Raw genomic sequence first — 18,248 nt, forward strand, 5'->3', positions numbered from 1 at the left:
ATATCCCAGCAACTGGTGACTGATAAAAATTACCACAGTCAGGATGCGAATGCCAAAATAAATGTTATATATCTATCACTATCATTAAATAATCCTGACAGCGATCATTGGCATAACATTGGAAATCTATAATGCAAAATATTCACTCACCAAAGCTCCACTCCATAAATTTTTTATTCTACCAGGTAAGGCCCACTGACCTATATAGCTCTTTTTCAAAAGCGACTTGGCCACAAGTGATAACTCAACTAAGTGGCTTATGATCATGTGGAAATTTATAGCAACTAAATAATATAAATGCGTGTTTCTAAATGTGGAGGGAAAAAACGGAGGACCCGGATAAAAATCCACACGACTATGGGGAGAACATGCAAACTCCAAACATACAAGTGTCTGGATCGCAATTGAACCCACAACCTCTTGTATGCCTGGCAAGGTAGTTCATATTTCGCCACTGCGCAAAACCTAACTATGGTTGAGCCTGCTTAGCTTTCAAAATGACTGTATCAAGCACATTTATGGTGAATTTTATCTGGCAACATTTGCACCCTCATCGAGTTAAGAGTTCGAGGTATATTTAGTAGAAATACTACACGAGGTTTTTGAGAAAAAAAACTAAATCTTACCTTATTTTTAGAAGAACCAACATCCACCTTCATCAACGCACACTTGTTAAGGATCATCAAGCGACTGTAAGACAAGGTTTAAACAATACAAGAGTCAGGGGCATTTCTGGTTTAGACAAAGTGACAGTGAATTCCTACTCCTATGTGGCATGGAGGTATTGCTAATACCCTCTTTACAGCCCTGGGCCAGTGGTAGAAATTCCACATGCCTATGGCTGTTTACTTCCTCACAATGATACAGGAGGGATGGGCTGATGGGCTGAGTCAACCCCCAACCAGGATGTGAACTCGTAACCTTCCGCTTGCGATCCACTCGTGCTACAGTACCGTTGAGCCATCCTGCTGGTTTAGCACAAATAAATACAGCTTACTTATAGAAAAACATCAAAATTGTAAATAAAAAAATGCATGCAAGATGTGTATATAGAGTTTATTAAATGCATGTGCGTGTTGCTTCCAACGCACCTACGTGTTTATACACGTACTGTGCGCTTGGTTAAGAGAACGCACAATTTGTGCATTGAACTCACTCTGGCTGGGTATTTAAGTACAGTGTGGAATGTTTATTTCCCTATCAGATAAGGCATTTCTCGGAAATGGGATCTACCCACAAATTGGAAATTTAAATTGGGTCCTACTCATTGGAGACCTAATAAACGGGGTGTAACAGCACAGGCTGAAGCACCATGTCTAGTGAAAGGGGACTTGTTTTTTAATTTATTTTTAATTTACCCCAATTTCATCCCCATTGTGCTTTTGGTATCATGCTATGAGATGGCATATCCATTTGGATCTCTCAGAGCTGTACATCCAGCCATGTTGGAGAATGTCCCAAGGAAACAGATATCACAGAGCTACCTCTGAGGTCACTTCAAGTGACCTCATGCCCACACAGAAAGGGGAAGCATTTTACCACCTTCTCTGCGTATAACAGCAATTTTTTTCACATGACAGCAAACTAATATTTAATTCTCAAGAATTAGAATTTAGATAAATTAAGTGTGGAACCTAATAAACTGCGGGTATATTAAGCATAAAATACGCACCGTCCGCTTCACAATGAGCGCTAACGGTTCTGTGACATTTTTTTAAAAGAGTCGTCCATTGTGATGGTCCACATTTTTCCAAACTTCCTAAATTATCTACAAAGTTTCTTAAATGGGAAACACATAGCAATTGTTATCCCCGCCTGAGAATACTTAGCAGGATTATCTTGACAAAACTATCTTGAGGCTAATTGCAACAAGTCTAAGCAATAATAATACATCAGGTGCTGCTGAAGAATGTATTCACAAAAAGACTTCAACTTTTAACAAGTGAAACTTACCTACACAGAGATTCAAACGAATCTTGGTCCAGATACGCGTGGTCCTTGTGCACCGCGGATATGTCTATGGGACAACGAAGATCTGCAGAGAAGGGGAGGGGAGAACCATGTCGCTGACTGTTGGGGGTAGTTTACATCTCAGACTACGAGACTGCAATGTCCGAACGCCACGCACGATAATTACGCAGTGTAACGTTGCATTAAGCTTCACCGAGCACTTTGGAGGAATATTGCAGAGCGCCGCGGTGGCTAGGAGATGTTTACTGCCTCGCCTGGTACGCAGAAGGTCGTGGGTTTGATCCCGACCCTGACGCCTGTTGTGTATATATGAAGTTTGCATGTTCTCCCTATGGCCGCGTGGATTTTTCTCTGGGTCCTCTGAATTTTCCCTCTACATTTAGAATCAACATCACATGTTGAGAGTATTTGCTGCTATAAATTTCCACGTGATAAGCCACTTCGTTGAGCTATCATTTGTGGCCAGGTCGCTTCTGAAAAATAGCAATATAGGCCAGTGGGCCTTACCTGAGAATAGACTGTACACTCTACAGCTCCCTCTAAAGCAGGCCTTCTGACAGGAGTGGCATGAGCAACCGCTTGCATTGCTGCACCTTTTCCTTTACCCTCATGTAGAGCCATGGACTAATCGCCATTAGCAGAAGTTCAACTGAAGGGATCAAAGTTATGGAGTTGAATTGCAGCTTGCATTTGGCGCGCGAGAGAGCTGAACTTGACAAACATAATACCCCCAAACGCACCTCTATAGAGCTGAGCATACTGCGGGAATCCTGCAGCGCATAACCAATCGCAGGCTGCCCTCAGCTCGATTTCTGTAAAACACAAACAAGCGACGGCAACGTCAGAGAGAGCGAGAGGGTAAATCAGAAAAGGGCGCACACACGCGTCAGAGGCCACGTGCCCGCCCCACACGCGGTGGGTAAACATCTCGGAATTCCCACAGATCTCGTTCAAGGCGCTGTATAAACACCGCGGGGAGCGGGGCCCTGCCACGAGCGCACTTGGGCCAATTGCCATTTGGCTCACCTTCACGACCACACGTAACAAACGATGACCGTTTCATAAACATGTACAAACAACCCGGAGTAATTGATGCGCCTTGATGCGGCGCGTGTTTTACGTGGAACATTTACCTGTCTGTGCGAGGCTGGAAAAATAGCAACGGTTGTGAACAATCGCAAGCGCAAACTCTTGGCTAAACAAGGGCAAAGTATCCACACAGTGTTTTCAAAATGTTCCCAAGCAGTGGTTACCAAATGTGGAAGGTTACAGTGTTGGCGTGTACAGCGGCACCCCCCGGGGAACAGCCGTCACCACGAGATGCTTCAGGGACCGCCGCTACGATCGTTCCGCAATGTCATTTGGATCTGTTGAATGTTTCACGTTTAATGAAACGTCTATAAATCTAACTAGAGTAACGTCACGACAGCCTCGTGCCAACACTTTGCTTCTTGTAATGGATGACTCCCTTTCCCACACACACCTAACACTCACTCACTCACTCCTCATCGCATGCCTCCTTAAATACATGGACACGGTATCTGTACTTGCTCTTTAACATTCAGTTTGTAATTTAAGTTCCAAAAAATGGCAAAGGATGCCAACAAATCAAGCTGGAATTGCAGAAATGTTGCAGATGTCTTTTCCGGCTTCTTTTCAAGTGGTACAATTTGTAAAAAAAAAAGGTAACCTAGCTGAGCTTTTCATAACAGATCTGGAAATATGCAGCGACAGTGTTTAGCGTACTGATCTATGAGCCTGGCGGCTCGAGTTCGATTCCCGGGCACGGCTAACATCAGTGGCGAGTGATATCTGAACCAGCCGCGGGCACTTCGCTTTCCTCCCGAAAATCCCCAACAACCACCGCCGACGAGTTCGTGAAGTCAAACAAATCCCCATGACTTGACGCGGGGTGTGGGGAGGCCTGCATCAATCGGGCGCAATGTGGTCTGAAATAATGCTTTCCAGCCATCCTCCTTTAACAGATGAAGCTTCATCCCAATAACTAACAAGACAATAACAAATAACAATTAAAATATCCCAAACCTGGCAGAGGCCATCACGCACCAGTGGTTGTGATGTCCGAACGTGAAACGTCGGCTTGGACGAGAATAATTTGGGTTGCTACGAATGTAGCAAAATTTAATAAACAAGAAATAAATAAGTATACAGTTTGAAATATTACGCTTGAAACATGAAACATGTAAAAGTTGCAACATCAAACTTTTTATGAGAGCCACATGTGTAGAACTGAGCACGAGCTGTGAACGTGCGTTATTGTACAAGCCGTAGTCGCCTTGCGCGAGCCCGCGTGCCCCCATCAGTTCCATGTGGCCGAACAGCCAAGTGGTTAATGCATTCTCGACATTTGCCACCGAGGAGGACATTAAAAGGGTTCAACAGTTTTCATGTCTCCAGCGCCCTGCAACGTGGCAGAGCATGTCAACGGCACTTTGACGTCGTTTGCAGGAACAGCAGCCCCGTCCGTGGCCGTGTCGAGGCTTAAATTGTTCCAAAATGGGAAAATTACACGGCGTGGATAATTTACGAATCCAATCACGCTAAAAAAGGGTTGACCCTTCATGTCACATCTCGGCTTGTCAGCGGGTCCATCCATAATTGTGTGGACATATATAAACATGACACACAGTGACCAAGGTTTGTTACAGAACGTGTCAAGGCGTGTGCATTGTTGCACTACCAATGCTAACCATATGGTAATATTAACATCACTATATTATTTAGGAATTATCTTAAAATCTCACAGAATAACATACTAACGGTATAGGAATAGCTTTTACCCTTTAAACTGGCACAAAAACGGACACCTTTATTCAAGGCATCATGTTTGCAATAACCACAACACAAGCAGTCAAAATGCAAACAAAAAAGAGTCAAAATGCAAACAAAAAAGAGTTGTCTTTTTTGTTTGCATTTTGACTGCTTGTGTTGTGGTTATTGCAAACATGATGCCTTGAATAAAGGTGTCAGTTTTTGTGCCAGTTAAAAGGGTAAAAGCTATTCCTATATCTTGTTACTGGCAAAGGAGGTCTCATAATGTACATGCTCACCCCGAGCCCTCAATACTCTGATAGTGTGCTGTTTTTGAGTTGTACGCCTTTTGGCGTCTTCTGGTCCAACACCAATGGAGACTAGGCTCTAAGAAAAGCTGTCACTGGTGTGGACCAATCAAATTCAAGGACAGTGCATATTATTATCAGAGTTGTCTTTTTGTTTGCATTTTGACTGCTTGTGTTGTGGTTATTGCAAACATGATGCCTTGAATAAAGGTGTCAGTTTTTGTGCCAGTTAAAAGGGTAAAACCTATTCCTATATCTTGTTTCTGGCAAAGGAGGTCTCATAATGTAAATGCTCACCCCGAGCCCTCAATACTCTGATAGTGCGCTGTTTTTGAGTTGTACGTCTTTTGGCGTCTTCTGGTCCAACACCAATGGAGACTAGGCTCTAAAAAAAGCTGTCTCGGGTGTGGACCAATCAAATTCAAGGACAGTGCATATTATTATTATTATCAGAGTTGTCTTTTTTTGTTTGCATTTTGACTGCTTGTGTTGTGGTTATTGCAAACATGATGCCTTGAATAAAGGTGTCAGTTTTTGTGCAGTTAAAAGGGTAAAACCTATTCCTATATCTTGTTACTGGCAAAGGAGGTCTCATAATATACTAACGGTATTTTTTTTTTCGAAAAGTAGAACTAAATTAAGAACGGTATTGTGTGGCTCAGGGGGTAATATGTCTGCATGAAAACATCGAGTCACTACCATCCAAGATGAAACCAGAGTGAGTCGATGGCCTCAGCTGAGTCACACCAATGGCTACTCAGACAAAACTATCCCATTCAATGTAGTTTTGACTTCAATCAGTACAATTCAGAACTAAAGCAAGTCATGTTGGAAATGGTGTGTAATGATCATGTTTATTTTTCGATTTAAAGCTTTCGTGACTGCAATGATTCATCTTCTTTTTATTCTCATTCTACGTGACTTTACCGAAAGAACAAAAGAAGATGAATCATGTTTATTGTTCATAATAAAACATTATGTACAGCCCTTTGTCATTCCACTGCTGGATGAAGCTCCCCACACAGCCAGGGTTTTTTTATCATACTAAAGAGCTTCATAGCTCATCGGATTCCTCCAGTCTAAATAATGATTCTGATTCTAATACTTTACACTGGCTGCTCAGTGTGGGTTGCTTAAGGGCTTGAGGGGCAATGAGCGGTTCACATATCACTCGTCAGTAATGTTAGCTGTGGCCGGAAATTGAACTCTGGTCATCGGGTTCATACTCCAGTACGCTAACCGTGGAGCCATCGCTCCACACGTGTACACCACACTTATCACCATCAGCCATGATTAATCTACTGCTGGATGAAAGCCTTCGAAAGTCTTTGTAATCTCACGATTCTGCAATGGAGTGAATGTGTTCCATTCCTTGGCCGCCACGAGTTGAGCTATCATTTGTGGCCAGTTTGCTTCTGAAAGAGCTATATAACTTAGTGGGCCTTACCTGGTAAAACAGTAGTATAGGTCATAAGTATTGGCCATCGGCTATCTTACATGTGCACTCGCGATGGAAGAAGAGACGCCTGCTGGAGTGACTTCACAAGGGACATCACTTTGTGCGAGCTGCTTCCTGACAATACAATACTTACCAATAGAAGTTCCTTCATCTCATAATAACATGTAAATAGCGCAAATGCAATGCATTTAAGTACATTAAGTGTTCCCTCAACATTAAAACATGATTTGCAATAATACTGGACATCTGAAAGAGAAAAAAAATCCATGTTAGAATTTACTGTCTATTCTAGGCATTACACCACACTCAACATAAATCTTCTTACGTATTACATCATGCAGCAAGGCTACAAGAGGCAGAGCTGAAAAGTAAACATTTTAACAGCGAAGCATTTGGAAAAGATCCAGCAATGGAAACTTATGGAATGAAGCCTGAATATAAATATTATATGTTATTTACAACGTTCTAAATACATAATTCTTGGTGCACATTTATCACAAGAGTGCACGAGTGATTTAAGGGTACCGTACTGGAGTATAGCATATGGCTGAATGTAACTCCCTGAGCTGACTATACACAAGAAGGTTTAGTGTATTCTTTGTTCATGAGGTTTAAATTAAATAATTCAGCTGGAATTACAAGTAAATAAATGAATGATTCTTAAAGCAAGTGGAATTATGTGGATTATTATACCACGATGAATGGCGCTTGCTTGGGGAGATCTTCATCCAGCAGTGGATTAACCATGTCTGATGATGGTGGAAAATTTTATTTCAACAAAAGAGATGTATTTTTAGTTTTTGTCTCACCCCCCCCCCCGACCCCTTAAATATAATAAATCAAGAGACCACACCACGCATCTTAACACTTGCTGGATATTGTGCTCAAGACATTTCGCGTCTATCCACACCATCCAATATGCAGCCTTCGTGCACTGTCACTTACAGCAATGACCAATGCTGCGTGGAGATAAGGAATGAATGATTGAACACACGCATTCCTGTCACTGACCAAAAGATGATGTGACATCATGCAGATCAATCATGATTTCATAACAAGCTTGAAGTGTTACAGTTCGGCCCAACCAAATGAGAAACAGAAAGTCCACATGTTAAGGGTACATCACATTTTTAGATTTAAAGCTTTCGTGACTGCAGGGATTCATATATATTTAATTATTTTATTGTTTCCCTTCTACGTGACTTTACCGAAAGAACCAAGAATATGAATCCCTGCAGTCACGAAAGCTTTAAATCTAAAAATGTGATGTACATATTGAATGTAATTATTTTATTGTTTCCCTTCTACGTGGTGACTTTACCGAAATAACCAAGAATATGGTACATCACATGTCATACTTCAAATTGCAGTTGACTTAATAACCGGAAGTTAGACCCCACAGAAGGCATGCAACATCTCAGCACTGCTGAGAAATGTAATATCACCGCTGTGAATTCATCAAAAATAAATGACGATTCCAAAGCTGACAGCTCTGAACTGAGTCAGGCTGTGGGACAAAGTACTTCATTTAGAATACACCATTTCAGCTCTCACGAGTTGAAACATTGGAACAGTTTTTTGCTTTCAACCCATTCACTTTTTTTGAAATACCACTTTACAGTCGGGACCTTGTGCAACTTCTCAAAGCACTTTAAAATCACTAATTTTAAATACAAGAATGCACGATACAGCAACTAATTCACGAATTTGATGCTTGTGCTCATGACACGTGTGATCTAATCATGCGTAAAGAATGTCTTTTTTACGATTAATAAAAATGCAATACCCACATCACATATCATTCATTTAAATTTAGGATAATAAAGTGAACAGGAATTTGCAATCGAGACCAAAATAGAATCGGGGCGATCTAAAATAAAATGTATTTATTCGAATCGTTTCCATAAATTGTGCCAATTCACAGAATGGCTGGGGAGGGGGATGGAATTGTTCCATGTCGATTGCCAATGGTGGCCACGTTATTGTTGTAATGTTTAATTACTTACTTGCAGCCCTTTGCTAATCTCGTGCTCAGTGAATGTCTCCCCCACCGTGCCTCGTCATGGGGGTTGTACGACCACCCTTCAGCATGTTGCTCATTGCAAGTTGGTGGAATGGGGTGAACCCAGAGGACTGATTCAGATTCAGATATCAACCACCGCTGATGTTAGTCTTGGCTGGGAATCGGTCTCAGGTCGCCGGGTTCACATCACGGTATAGATATGTCGAGAGTAACTGTGCATGCTCTACACTGGGGCCACATCACAGTTTGTTTATACAAATAACTGTCAATGCTCTACCAATTGTGCTATTACATGTTGGCCATACTGTATACGTTAAGGCTTTGACCAAAAGTGATATTACAATCAATTTGGCAAATATTTACTGGTATTGTAAACAATAACTCCCGTTTCATTACTCAGTCGCTGTTTTCTTTGGCCTCTCTAAAGATGCATTGAACAAAAATATCAAACAACTCCTGGTTTTCCGTTGAAATACTCCGCACAAAGCTTTATCCATGCCCATAAAGCAACATAAACAACACGGCAAATGTGCATCAATAAATAATTAAAGGCCACCAATTTTGCTGCAAAAAGCATTGCTTTGTCCGAATCCCCAAGAAATCATAAACACTGCTGGACCTGGGTCCAGGCAATGAATCCTCGACGTGGCAGGCCGGCCCAGGGTCCCTGTGCAACTCCCCCCCTCCATCCGTCTGAGCGTGTTACACGTGAACTCATTACACACGAACCCGTTACACGTGAACTCATTACACGTGAACTACTTACACGCGAACCCGTTACACATGAATTCGTTACACGCGAACCCATTACATGTAAACTCATTACACGTAAACCCGTTACACGTGAACTCATTACACGTGAACTCATTACACCCGAACTCATTACACCTGAACTCATTACATGCGAATCCGTTACACGTGAACTCATTACACGTGAACTACTTACACGCGCACCCGTTACACATGAACCCGTTACACGCGAACCCATTACATGTAAACTCATTACACGTAAACCCGTTACACGTGAACTCATTACACACGAACCCGTTACACGTGAACCCGTTACACGTAAACTCATTACACGTTAACTTATTACACGTGAACCCGTCACACATTAACCCGTTACACATGAACCCGTTTCACATGAGGAATGTATGGAATTGCGTAGGCTACACTGCTGCTTCTTGCAGCAATCGCGTGCAATCCCACTACAGTTGGGAAATGAGCCGCAATGCAGGCCATGGTGAAGGTATTCCCGCTTTTCCATTTCAGCAAATGACACGAAACACATTTCAGTACGACTATTTTTTTATTTTACCAGGTAAGGCCCACTGAGCTATGTAGCTCTTTTTCAGAAGCGACCTGGCCACAAATGAGAGCTCAACAAAGTGGCTTATCACCATCATCATATGGAAATGTATAGCAGCTAAATACTCTAAACGCGTGATGTTTCTGAATGAGGAGAGAAAAACGGGAGTACCCGGAGAAAAATCCACGTGACCACGGGGAGAACTTGCGAACTTCAAATAAAGAGGCGACGCGGTCGAACCTACGGCCTCCTGCACACCAGGCGAGGGAGTTAACATCTCGCTACTCTGGCACAGCAGTGGCGCTAGGCACAAGCGAGCCAAGTAACAGCTTAGGGCCCCAAAAAACTAAAGGGCTGCTGGAATCATGAAGAAATATGGATTCATCAAATATAAGCTCAAATTGAAATACGAATAAACATAATTTAATTAACAGTAAAACACATAATTAACAGTAACACATAATTAACAGTAAAACACATAATTAACAGTAAAACACATAATCTCGCTCATTTCTATATTGTCTGCATCTTCCTTCACTTATCTTACTACATCTCTTGTCTTATGTATTGTCATCTCACTCGGGTTTTACCAAATTATAGATGGATCCCCAAATCGTTTCTGCTTTGCACCCCCAATGAACTAGCACAACCTAAAACGTGATTTCACACAGTACAATTTACACAAGGCTCCACAGAAAATAACTCAAGCCTTTAAAAAACTAATAAAACCCTGAACGCATCAAATCCTTAACAAATACAACCCTAAACAAAGAAACCCTTTGACTGTATATACCACGGAAATAATGAACACAGAGTAAGCATTATTGAAAGTGCAAACGCTTGCAAATGGATGATACTGCATAATGTGCATGTATACAAATACTTTTACAGAGTGAGGAGGAAGGTCCTGAATGCAAGTTGAAATGAAACAAATGACAGTACGATACATTTTGTTGCAATGTGTAAGAAGTTAGCTCGTTAAAATGTCATATATAAGCTCATATGGGAATGTAATGAAACAATGCCAGCATTTTCACACTCACTAAAGTGTGACAGTGCCATGAAGCAAGTATGACGTACTCGCATTCCTCAAATGGCCAGCTAGCCCTGGAACGTGAACTCAGCAGGAAAGCATTGAAACAAAAAATGTCAAAGCGTGATTGTGTGCATGGCCTGGGGTCAAGTGGACCACGATGTCAAACAGCGCAGGGACATGTCAGTTATCTGCGATTCAAATTATCTGCAACACCTATTATCTACAGCCGTGAATCTATCAGTGAAAACTCCTGCTGGGGCGATTCTTCCTATTTTCCACAATATTTGGCAGATAATAGTCACTTGGAAGTGGTCACTCCGAGCGTTAAATTCATCCTCCTAACTGCACATTTTTTTATGGAGAACCAGAGTCGTGGTGCATATTCATACATGTATTTGCATTCTTCCACGGCTAGATAAGATTAGTTATTTTTGCGGATTTTAATCAATAGGATCTTCCCAAATAGTAGGCCCCACATCAACACAAACGATTGCCTGTATTGCGATGGAAACGTGGTGATCTATTATATTTCTATCTACGTGACTTTACCGTAGACCCAAAGAGTAGGAGTTGAACCATACGATAACTATTTTACCATACTGTATTATGCACATTAATTAATGTCACCCTCCGTCAATCCAATGCAGGATGCCGTGTTGCTCGTAGGGGTCGTTTGACCATATTTCACCAAGCTCGGGTCAATGCCGATTGATGCTGTTGGGAGGAGTGGAAGGTGGCCGTGACTGGGAATGAAACTCAGGTATCTGAGTTCATAGCGCAGTGCGCTCACCAGTAAGCGATTGTGCCTCTCTCATCCATGATTAATAATGTAACATAATAATAATGATCGATTGTACTTTGAGAAGATACATTTCCATGCATTTCTAAAGGCAAATAAAATGTGCATTCCGATAAAACATCAAGTGCCCATAGTAGGGAAGGCAATAATACGTATTGAAGTAGAATATAAATATGCATCTGCAGCAATGTGAAGAACAAACATCGTGGATCCAATAATTATCTGTGGGGCTATACATAAATGTGTTAAAATTAACGGCCTGAAACAAATTGCAGATTATAGGATGAACACTGCCACGAATAATTGGAGTATTAGCAGACCCTACATCTCCCGTGGGTAATGGGAGTCGTTGGTAATATGACTGGATGGCAGGAGTTTACTCTTAACAAAATACTCTTAACTGAACTTTAGGCTGTTGGCTGTACAAAGTAGAAAATACAAACGCAACATACGTAATCATCCTTTAAACAGAGCGTGCATGCTGTGGCATACCCTAGCGCACACGGTAAGTCTGCAAACGATGAAGTCTAACTTAAATGACCGTAACTCGCTGCACTGTCTTGGTGCAGCAGAAGTTCACACACACGGACAAAATGCTCCAATACAGAATATTATTTAGCATTCCTTTTCAGATATCTCCAGCACTGCACATTGTTGTCCACCGAACTGCAAACAAATGTTTTGATATGCTCACTATTACATTGTCAATAACGAGAGCCGCCAGAAGCAATGTTACAGAATGTAGTGTTATGGGGGCTACATGAATGAGGGGCTCATGACAGGAAGGCGGCGGCTGCGATTTGCTACGGATGTCTGGAACCGGGACGTGGCACTGCTTCCTCTCCCACAGCCATCGGCAGCTAAGTAATGCACGAGCCCGCAAAGGGCTTTGCATAGCTTCTGATGACTCAGAGGAACGGGACAGGAACTTCACTCGGCCCTTGCGAGTGAGCTAGTAAAGGAAGCTAAAAGACAATATATATCTTATTTCTTGAATCACGTTTACAACAAATTGCATGTTTCATACGAATGTTTGTTTTGCCCTTGTGAGTTTGCACATTCCCTCCCTACAATGTCATGTAACTGCCGACACTGCCAAAGGTGTGGGATGTCGTTATCCTTGTAACAGAGATGCTGAGCTCAACGGAGCCTTAGCGGCTGAAATGAGAGTGGCATTCATAAGCCACTTGGTCGAGCAACGCATGCGTTATTTCAGCTGCAATGTACAACTATGTATACAGAACCGTCGATAACTATCATCGTAAGAACTATCACAAGCACATGAGAATGAAACAAAAAGTGCAGTCATTACCTTTTTTAAAACGATGCCTGAAAAGCGAGGAGGTGTCTGGTAGTGCCCCGGTATAGCGTCCACAAATGATATAATAATTCTTTGTCGGCATTCAATTTATGTGCAGCCACTTCCCTTGCTTGAATGTGAAGCGAGGAATCAGGCTCCACCTCATATTGATATTCCCGTTTCCAAGAAGAGATTCACCTTCAGAATTTAGGCTTGTCAGTGTTATATGGAGTTAACGAATCACACAACATAGTCATATAAAAATAATTGTCTTATTTCTGGAACAGAGGTTTTGCTTGATGGACAATGATAAAATATACTCTTCTCAAAATGTACCAATAGTAATAGTCTTGTACTTTACTACAAAAACTGGCAGTATGAACGTTACATGTATTGTGCATGGTGCAGTATCTTAACCCAATGCTTCAGATGAGGCGTAAAACTCCAACTTACAATGACGAAGAAATGCCCAGAGCGCTGTGTCCCCTGCTCAAGAGCAGAACTAATGCCTGCAAATGTACGATTTCTATATTCGTATCACAACGCGTCTCTGTTTGAGAACCTCTGAGGCCCCCTTTTTTCAATGTTGGCTAAGCACCGCTCCCATTATGGCATACGAGGTTTGGCACGATGGGAAGTTAATCTTGTATGGCTCCATTCACAGGTTTCAAACTAATCAAAATAACTGAAATGTTTTCCATTAATAGTGGTATGTAAGTGACTTGTAGATATACTGTACTGTATATCTGAACGTACAGCTCCAAAAGTATGGCATGCAAAAACATTTGAAGTGCAAGACTATTTATAATATAAGATTACACAGAGCTTTGAAGTACATCACAGTCATCAATGAGGTATTAAATCACTAATATGAAACATATTGAATACTTAATTCAATTTTAAAATATAGTTTAACAACTCCAGCACAGCAATGTGCAGTATTTGGAATACAGTAAAGAGGTACAGTCCTCATAATAAAGAGTTTTGTTTGGTAAGATTGCGTCAATATAAATGTGTCGTTAACCCACCACCACCCAAAACGTGCCAATTAGTTACTACTTCAGAACACTGGTGTATTGGAGCGCACACCCACAACATTTACAATTTGAGTACGACGTTTCGCTAGTGATTACAACCAGCTTGATCAGGATTGTGGCAAATACAGGTAATTTACATCGCGTAATAACTGTCACAATGTGTCTTTAGAAATCCCCGAATTCAAGCAATGTTATCCCCCACACACACGTTGCTCTTGTTGAGGTGGGCACCACGAAACGTCCCTGTGGCCCACTCAAGACCACTCTCGTAGCGGTACATCACCGTTACGGTGGCCCACATAATCGATCTATTCATTGTATGTACGATGTTGAACTTAATTCGGACTGTATGTAGCCAACCGTGCTCATCGGAGATACGGGGGAAGGACAACAAACTCAACACAACATAAGTTCGAATGAAATTAGTTTTCAATCTAGCTTTAAAGTGTATAGCTCCAGTGGCTTCTTAATATCGGAAGAGCGTTCCAGACGGCAGCAGAAGCGCACCGAAAAGCGCGATGCAGTGGCCTTCTTTGTTCAATGGTCAGCCTAAAGGCGCTGCGAGGATGACCGGAGTCCGCGTGATGCTCCTATTCCATACCCCAATCCGAGAGGAGCTGGAGCCAGGCCTGGTTCGCAGACTTCGTTTGCGAGGTGCACTTCATTATTGACTCTTGGTTCGCTGCGTGACTTCGGAACAAACGGTGGCTGAAGCGGACCTCATTTTCATTGTAACAAGCCCATTATAAATGCAACGCCTAAGATGGTTGAGCGCTGCATGTTTCACAAAGCAATATATCTTGCTCAGCAGATTAAATTGATTTAAGACTCAATGTGGAGCCTGTTAACCTGGCGCACTAAATCTCTGCAAGCTGGCGATGGTGAAACACGTGGGGGCACACAGGAAGGCGAATAAGCTTCACCCTTTTCCTTGCGGAGCAGTGCTGGGGGTAGGAACTGCAGAACCGTTATTTTCAAGAGGAAAATGACATTGGGACCAGGCACTATCCCAACTTGACACGTTGCCACGTCTGTTAAGGGCAGTCTTTGGTGAACTAAATAAGCGTCTGCTCGGGGTATTCGAACAAACAAAAGATCGCCCGCACAGAACCCAGGCTCATAAAACCGCTACATGCTGAAGCAGGCAGTTCTAAACGCAGCGGTGTCATTCGTTTTCGTCGGGCTATTCTTCCAGGGTGTGTAACGAGGGCGGCATATCGTGATTGTGTTTTATCCTACAGCCCTCGTGACGCAAAAGTGTCAAGAATCAAAGCCGAGGACATTGGTCCCATTTAGGCAATAAATTCGATTTTGGCTACAGGATATTTTGATCAATTCATTCTATCAGATTAAATTCCATCCAGTGATAAGCAACATATTAATATACAAAACGCTACGAAACAAAAGCTACGTTGCTAGAAATTATTGTTTAAAAATAAACTCATGACCATCATTGTACTGTACTGCACTTCTATGCACCCGAGTCTATGCTCCCTGCCTTCACCAACCCGCACTGACAAGTATGGTGAAGTATGGCCAACCTTCACAACCCACACAACATGACGAGACCCTAATCCAGGGATTTCGTCCCAGTTTGAAGTTTTCTTGCCTCACACTCGGCTCATGATGTGGGGAAAGGGTGCGGCCTGCCGAGAAGTGGGTGGGGCTGGCAGGCGGGGTCTCTGCAGAGTGACCTCACCACTGTGAGCAGTACGAGTTGCTTAGTGGGCGTGTTTATGTAAAAGTGGGTGTGGCTAACAAAAAAGGAGGAGCTATCAGCACACCATGTGTCTCGTTGAGCCTCCAATAAATCTAACTTGCATTGTGTAACAATGAGCAAAAACATAATTCAGAATTATTATTGTACACGATGTTTAAAACGGATTACGAATTGAAGCACGTATTTTGATAACTGACATTTTGAAAAATGTAATTAAGTTACTAAACAACAAATATACTTATAAATAAATGTAGCCATATTACATACAATGTAATACTAGAAGTGATCGCCAGCAATAACGTGACGAATTGTAGAAGGTGAAAAATGCCAATGTTATTAAAATCAGATTATTATAATTCAAATATAACAGAAGTAATAAATCCTGAAATTGCAATGTAAAATAAACACGTGGTCTCTGCTCTACGATTTCATTATAATGCATGACAATACAATGTTCATTCAAAAGAGCAACGCGTTTTACTTACATATATTATTTAAATGTTCGTGGTACAAATGTAAAAGTCAAAGCCAAGTTTGTCCTTGACAAGGGGCTATTCAATAATAATAGTCAATAATACATTTGTATGGCTTCTTCAAATACATTAATCTGTTTAAGGAGGCAACTCACCATTGACTACAAAATATATATTTGTGCCTTGGCTTATTCATGCCACCCAAATACAAATTCTGGATGTCTACATGTTTTAAAAATTTAGTTCAAGTAGAGATAATTAAAATTCTGAACAACATTTTGCTTTCATCGTTCTTCACTTACGGTTGTCCCGTGGGATATGCCAAATATAAAAACGCATGCCATAGGAACGTTCTGCTAAACACAGTGCACACAATACGCCAATCGGAATAGCTGCTTTTTCTTTAGTCGGGGACATATGGAACAGATTATAGCCTGTTTCAGAAACAGGGCTGCCTTTAACAAGCAAACACGACATTAACAGTAACATATTTATACACAGGTTTTTTTCTCCTCTCTAAATGTCAAAGGACACAATGTATGAATGCTTATATCCGAATAAATTAACCAGACAATGCACCTCAACGAACGGCTGTCTAGAAACAGTGATCCGACACATAGCTCGACAATGAAGGGAGGTTATTAGGTTTAGAGACATGAGAAGAGCCACATCTAACGTTATTCCTGTTTTGCCTCCACCGCTTTGCATTGATCAATCAAATTTAAAAAAAAACTATCGTGTGCAATGATAATTACGAGATAATATAGTGCATGTGCAGTCCTTAACATCTCACCACGGTGGTGAGATGTGAACTACCTCGCCCGGCATACAGGAGGTCGTGTGTTCGATCCCGACCCTGACGCCTGCTGTATATGTGCAGTTTGCGTGTCTCTCTCCCCGTGGTCGCGTGGATTTTTCTCCGGGTCATCCACTTTTTCCCTCCACATTTAGAAACATCACGCGTTTAGTCTTTGGCTGCTATACACTTCCGCACGATAAGGCACTTCGTTGAGCTATCATTTGTGGTAGCCAGGTCGCTTCTTAAAAACAGCGATATAGCAGTGGGGCTTACCGAGTAAAATAAAAATGTATTTTTATTAATATAGTTTGTAAATATACAGCCTCACGAGGGCATTCCCGTGCCATGCAGGTCGTGGTGGTTATTTGACCACATTCCACATTGCTGTTCAATGTGGATTGGTGAAGGCGGGTAGCATTGACGTTGGAGCATAGTACAGTTCAACAATGTTTTTTTTCCTGAACTGCCCTCTGCTGACAACGTAGCCCCAGAGCAGCAGCCGACAGCACAACTGTGTTGAACCCACAACTGTGTTGAACCCACAACTGTGTTGAACCCACAACTGTGTTGAACCCACAACTGTGTTGAACCCGTCCAATCACTCTCCGGGCTCAACCCAGCTCAGCTCCTGCTGAGACCTGATGAGGTCAGGAGCATTTCGGGCGATTTAGTCATAAGTGTGGCCATATTAAAGGACCGTTTCTACGATGTCTTAAAATGTATATTGAGCCACGTGGAGTAGAAAGCATGTGTATGCAGCCTACACACAACGTTTAAACTGCTCATAAAAGTAAGCGGGTTAGGGCAGGACACGTTGCTAGAGGGGATGATGATCGATGGTCAAGAAGAGCGATGGATGGAGTGGCAACCAAGGACTGGAATGCCTCAAAGAAGGTATCCATTGAGGAGAAGGAACGATTACATTGACTCGTGTGCAGGAGTTGGGTGGAATGTTACATGGCAGAACCGTGGGAGGGGGCGACGGTTTGGGGAGGCTTCATCCAGCAGTGGATTGAGCACGGCTGACGATGGCAATAAAGGAAATGTCTTTAACCGGACTGACAATTATTGAGGTCAATAATAGGGGTTTTTGTGTTAGATCGCATAAATATATAAATATGTCGTTAAACCCGCCACCACCCGACACAGCCTCACTGGTTGGCTGTGTCGGGTGAGATTGCTCGCGAAAGCCTCCGTGTTAAATTAGTGAAGCATGCAGTGGAGCATCTTGTGTCCATAGAT

General features: G+C 42.1%; 1 protein-coding gene across 4 annotated transcripts in view; it reads right to left on the reverse strand.

The window, feature by feature from the left end:
• LOC116943517 (rho GTPase-activating protein 7-like) overlaps positions 1 to 18,248 on the reverse strand; it is a 57,447-nt gene that overhangs the window by 25,514 nt on the left and 13,685 nt on the right. For 3 of the 4 annotated variants that reach the window (XM_032956416.2, XM_032956417.2, XM_032956419.2), the window contains exons 2-4: positions 2,712 to 2,783; positions 1,954 to 2,035; positions 627 to 690 (exon numbers count right to left, since the gene is read on the reverse strand). In XM_032956416.2, coding sequence (XP_032812307.2) covers positions 627 to 690; positions 1,954 to 2,035; positions 2,712 to 2,783 — 218 coding nt within the window. Of the gene's footprint in view, positions 1 to 626; positions 691 to 1,953; positions 2,036 to 2,711; positions 2,784 to 12,989; positions 17,607 to 18,248 lie in introns of those variants that run through there. The other variant, XM_032956418.2, reaches the window with a different exon arrangement.

This window comes from Petromyzon marinus, chromosome 18 (assembly GCF_048934315.1).
Source record: "Petromyzon marinus isolate PM22_M1 ecotype Great Lakes invasive population chromosome 18, UKy_Petmar_22M1.pri1.0, whole genome shotgun sequence".
NCBI classification, from domain to species: Eukaryota; Metazoa; Chordata; class Hyperoartia; order Petromyzontiformes; family Petromyzontidae; genus Petromyzon; species Petromyzon marinus.